Source organism: Corylus avellana, chromosome 5, assembly GCF_965113065.1.
Source record: "Corylus avellana chromosome 5, dhCorAvel1.hap1.2, whole genome shotgun sequence".
NCBI classification, from domain to species: domain Eukaryota; kingdom Viridiplantae; phylum Streptophyta; class Magnoliopsida; order Fagales; family Betulaceae; genus Corylus; species Corylus avellana.
The window spans coordinates 8,484,200-8,489,522 of record NC_142494.1 but is presented as its reverse complement, the minus strand read 5'-3'; the positions used below and the strand labels follow the sequence as shown (position 1 = coordinate 8,489,522).

Here is a 5,323-nt window from a genome sequence, read left to right as displayed (position 1 = left end):
CCAAACAAACCCTCCAATGAGGAGTTGATCCACGGACCACATCTCACCGAACGGTTTCTTAAAAGTTAAAACCTCAAAACCCCTACGCAACACCGTCAACTTCACCGTCTTCGGAACCTCCCACAGCCAATCTCCGATGGCCTCAGCCGCTGCCAGGTCCATTTTCCGCTCATGCTCCGTCTCCGCTCGCCGCACTGCGGCTCGGCTCAGTCCTGAAGCCAAAGCCGCCGGCTCTCCCTTTCGCACCGCAGCCAAAAAGCCCGTCTCCACTCCACCTCTCAGGTATATATATATATATGAAGATTCTGAAACTGATTTTTTTTTTTTTATCTGTGAAAGTTTTTGATTATCTGGGGTGCCATAAAACGGTCTTTAGTAGAAATTAGAGCACGTCTATTTCTTTTTTATTGTCTGCGAGAGCAACACTGGACATTTTCTCGAAAACCAAACAGAGTTTAGAGTTAGTATTAAGTTGTCACATTGTTCAGGGTGCCAATTTGTCTATGCCGTTTGCGTTTGAGAAAATGTGGGACAAGAAAAACAGATGGAGAATTTGAATTTTGATGTTTTTGATGGTCATCCGGGATGAGATAAATATGTAATCTTTAGATAAATGTAGTACGCATAATGGGGTTGATGAAAGTGAGGCTTTCATTTCCTGTAAAACAAAGCTGCGATGAATATAAAGATAATATTCCGAATTTTGATTGCTTTCTTTTCCTAGATTTTTCTCGGTGTCCAAACGGAGTTTAAGATTAGTTTAGTCATTAATAATGTCACATTGTTTAGAGTTGAAGCAGATAATGTGGATAATGTATTGTTTGTGTTGCAGGTGCCCTGTTGAAATGAGCTTCTGTGTGGAGTCGATGCTGCCATACCACACTGCAACTGCATCAGCATTGATGACTTCGATGCTATCAATCTCTCAACGCAGTTATGGTTGGCTCTCTGAAGGTATGATTAGTTATTCTATTCTCAAGAATATGTGATATTATAATGTTTGGTGCTAAGTAATCCATTATAATTGCGTTGGTTACTTCGGTTATGGAACTTGGCTATGTCGGTGCAATGAGTTAGTGTGGTTTTTCAATATTTTCCAATTTGAATTGATTCTATTTTTTAGAACTATCCCACATGATGTTGCCAATGTTTGTTTGAGTAATTTGGTTCCTTTGTCAGATGTATCGAGCTATAGTCTCTTAGGGATATTCTAGTAGTTCAACATGTTATGATTACTTGGGCAGGCTTCCGAAGAGTGTACTTATTTTCTAGTAATGTGATTGCAACAACATTACATCTTTTTCTTCTTCTTTCTCGTTGCACTGTTAGAACTTAGGTAAGGATTGCATATATTTCATGTATTCTTGTCCAATTTCCTTTTGGTTGTAAAAAAGTATATTTTCTTAAGGCTTAATTTTCTGGACAAGAATGTAAAATACAAGGATACATATCTTCTATATCTTTTCTGATCTCCGAATCTGGAATTCTTTTCTTTCAACCAAATACAATTTCATTATCAAGTTTTTTTCCCTTTATTTTCTTTTCATTCAAATTTTCAGGACCAAATAGATTTCCTACACTTGACTTTGATGTCTACTTCTTCAATTGTTGTTCTTTTGCTCTCTTATTCCTATTTTTGTTTTAGTAAAAAAAACACACTCCTCTTTTAATGTTGTAGGCCGAAACAAGACTAGATGAAGATCAAGAAGCAAAGATGGAATGACTTGGATTTATTTATGTTTTCAAGATTTTAAAGCTGTAGGGAGTGCTATCGGCAATATGTTAGGCAGGATAGCTATCATTTTGAAGTAATGATGAAATGTGATGTAAAGCAACAGATTTAGAACAAGAATGATAGGAGTTTTTTTTTTTTCCCAGAGGATCCATCAAATAATATAATGCAGTGGCTTTTGTGAGCCATTTTATCCTGGAAAACTTGTGTGTTGCTTGTCATTATAATTAAGAGTCTTATCGTATCATTTGAGTAATCCCGTACATCCCCAAGACTGCGTTTAGGATTGTGGTGGCCTTGCAGTATGCACTTGTGTGCTTCATAGAAGGAGATTTACTGATAAAGAAAATTAAAATCTGCTTACTACACACTTTAGAAGATGAGCTGAGACTTTCCTAAATAGGACTTTAATTGTCAATTTTTTAAAAAAGGTTGGAGTCTTTATAGATGTTTATGGATGCTATATTTGAATAATGAATGCTTGAGTCCAATATTGGAAGGGAGGCATTCTTTTCTCCTTTTGTCTTTTCTTGCTTGATTTTTCCTCTGGGGCATAAAGAGCGCCTCATGATCCATAATACAGTAGGAACTAGATGTAAGATTCCAACCTCTGGAGTATAGACTTGTAGAATTTTATTGTTAAATGATTTGTACTGTGCTACATAATATTTGCACGTGACTATGGTTGTGCACTATTCCGTGCGATTGATTCTGAATATTGTACTTAATTTAAGTTGTTACCAATGTTAGTCGCTGGAATCATTAAGCACTAATCATTTTCATCCAACCAGCTTGCAATGATGATGTGTGATGCATGCCCGAGGATTCAAGCAAAGTTTTGTGTGCAAAATTGCTCATTATAAGACAGTGATTGCTGATAAGTTAGAAGTTTTGAATGAGCTGCAGAAGAGACAAGTTGAACATCCTGAGCTCCAAAACTTAGTGAACTAGTAGACTTTGTTGTTTTCATCTATGGCTAAGACATTTTCTCTTTTTGTCTGATGCTTGATTTTTTATTTATAGCTCATAGACTTTAATTGGGAAGATGTATTGCAGAATAATGTATTAATTTACTTCTTCTTTTTTTTCCTAAAAATTGCTGAAATGCTTGCATCGATGTTAATAAGGTCAATAAAGCATGATACTAATATCTCTTATTCAATCAGCTGGCAATGGTGATTCGTGATGAATATCGCATGGGTTTGGGAGAAGTTTTATCCAAAGTTCTTGCTTTCTAAGAGAATGATGCCAATAGTATAGAAGTAGTGGATAATTCTGTTCTCAAAAATTTCTTTTTTTTCCTCTTTATCTGGCTCTATCCTAAGGCCATAAGAACTTGATGTAAAACATTTGAGCACACTCCTAATTATCTTTTTCACCCTGCCAACAGTGAATCACGTGAAGCAGTGATGTATGTCTATTTTCATTCTCTATTTGTTGAAGTTTTTTATTATTGCATCTATGACAGTGAGCAGTAGGTATCTTCTTGGTACATATGAACTGAAAAAAGGAAAAAAAGAAGAAGGTCCTCCCATGTACCATAGTTTCTCCCATTTACTGCTATTGGGGCTAAATATCAGGGGAGAAACTCTCACCAGGTCAAGTACTTGTGCGTTTCCAGTGTAGTTAGCCTGTGTGTTTGAGCTGGGCAGTCCTGTTCTAAATGTCTTAGGACTAAAACAAAAAAGTAAAAAGTCCATTTCTAGGTTTATCGATATGTAGGTTGATAACTGTGGCAGCTTTTTTGTCATAACTTTAGCTCATTGCAGGAATTGTTGCTGTATTGTATTATCATCGAATGTTCACAGGAAAAAAAAGAATCTTGAAATTTTGTATAAACATGATGATAGTAAACATCCATGGGAGATGATTTCTAATCATACCATTCTTGTAGTTTAGTATATCCTTGTCTCAAATAACTCGAGGACATGTCATTTCTTGCCATCTGGGTGTTACAATGAGCCCAGCATTTTGCGACTCAATTGATAGTTTTATTTCTGACTCTATCTTTTGTTTGTTTAGGGCTGTAATCTCCTCTAATTGTTGGCAATCCTACCTGGAGAAGGACTAAGATGATCTTTCCTTGCTTTCTTCTATAGTTTTGTTGCTATTTCGTGGTGGACATTGGCATATTAATCATGGCTACTAGATTAGTTTTTGAACACTTCTTTTTTGAACTACTTTTGTCTAATAATTATATCCTTAATGATCTTTATACTGTTTTGCATAGTAGACGGCGGAATCATATTTGTAAACAGATGTGCACTGATAGGAAGTTTTAGTTGCCATGGAATTTGATGGCAGCATTGTACATTGTCCTTAACTATCAGATGTAATCTGCTCAAATCTTGGTGATGTTTTTAACAGTTCCTTTTTCTTGTAGAATTGCCTGGATTTACTATTAACTTAATTGTCCTTCATGAGAAACTTAGGTTTGCCTCAGTTATAATCCATTGATACACTTGTCAGCTTTACCTTGACATCTTACTTTCCAACATTGAGATTAATTTTTTCCCTATGTGATTGCAAAATATTCCTAGTGCCTTTTCTTTTTCTCATCAAATTAGCCTTGCATGTTTTCTGTGGTAAGCTTCCTGAGGGCTATGTATGCAGTATCTGTTTGATGTCTTCAACTGATCTGTTCTTTACTAGTTGAGCCCTATAAAAAGCAAGTGTTGTAAGTTGGGGTTGGTGCAATGGTATTTAATATTTATAGTGAGATGAGGGTCTTAAAATGCAGTTACATAGTGGGCCTAAATCATGCCTAAAACTTTTGTACTTGATCCCAATTTGGGTTGTAATTGAAACAAGTTGTTCGTAATCAGTTCGAGCTCGACTCCTATAAATTTGACTGAATTTCAGTTTGTTTATTAACAAACTAAAAGCTCAAATTAGAATCTAGGCTTGTTTATTAAATAAGCTTGATATCTTGTGATTGTCGGTCTTGATATAGATTTGTCGTGTGTGCGTGTGTACTATAAAACATACATATAGACTCAAGATTTCGTTGTTTATTATTCTAAATATGGTTATAAGATATTATAATTAGTTCATTTCATAATAAAAAAAAATTATGCATCATTACAAATACAAAGTTGGTGAAGTTAATTTTTAGAAGTTTATAATAAAAAGGGGAAAATACACTTTATCCCTTGAACTATCCACCAATTTGCACTTTTAACCTCAATGTTTAAAAAGTGACACTTTACCCCCCCCCCCCCCCCCTCCCTCCCTCCCTCCCTCCCTCCCTCCCTCTCAAAGTATCTGACATTGACACTTGACCCTCATGAAGTACAATTTACTCCCTAAAGTATTTTAAATTGACACTTGACCCTCTTGAGTTGATACTTTACCACTCTCAAAACTTAACTACTTTAGGGGATAAAATGTCAACTCAAAATACTTCAGGGAGTAAAGTGTATTTCATGGGGTCAAGTGTTAATGTCAGATACTTTTTGGAGGGGGGGTAAAGTGTCACTTTTTAAACATTGGGGTTAAAAGTGCAAATTGGTGGATAGTTCATGAGGTAAAGTGTATTTTCCCCTAATAAAAATTAATTTATTTCTTTAACTTCAAATGATAAAATCGTAA

The 5,323-nt window shown here is 35.5% G+C and overlaps 1 protein-coding gene across 4 annotated transcripts; it reads left to right on the top strand.

Annotated features, from left to right (window-relative positions):
- Nucleotides 1–4,098, top strand: LOC132183344 (protein NUCLEAR FUSION DEFECTIVE 6, mitochondrial). Of its 4 annotated transcripts, none has more exons than XM_059596768.2 (3): nucleotides 1–282; nucleotides 833–954; nucleotides 1,679–2,513. In XM_059596768.2, the coding sequence occupies exons 1-3, from the start codon at nucleotides 137–139 to the stop codon at nucleotides 1,696–1,698; spliced, it is 288 nt and encodes a 95-aa protein (XP_059452751.1). In that variant the 5' UTR covers nucleotides 1–136; the 3' UTR covers nucleotides 1,699–2,513. The 4 variants fall into 4 exon arrangements, with proteins under 4 accessions (XP_059452751.1, XP_059452752.1, XP_059452750.1 ...); XM_059596769.2 differs by lacking the exon at nucleotides 1,679–2,513 and adding an exon at nucleotides 2,899–3,748 and having other exon boundaries at nucleotides 2–282; XM_059596767.2 differs by lacking the exon at nucleotides 1,679–2,513 and adding an exon at nucleotides 2,524–2,897 and having other exon boundaries at nucleotides 2–282.
- Nucleotides 4,099–5,323: the final 1,225 nt, after the last annotated feature.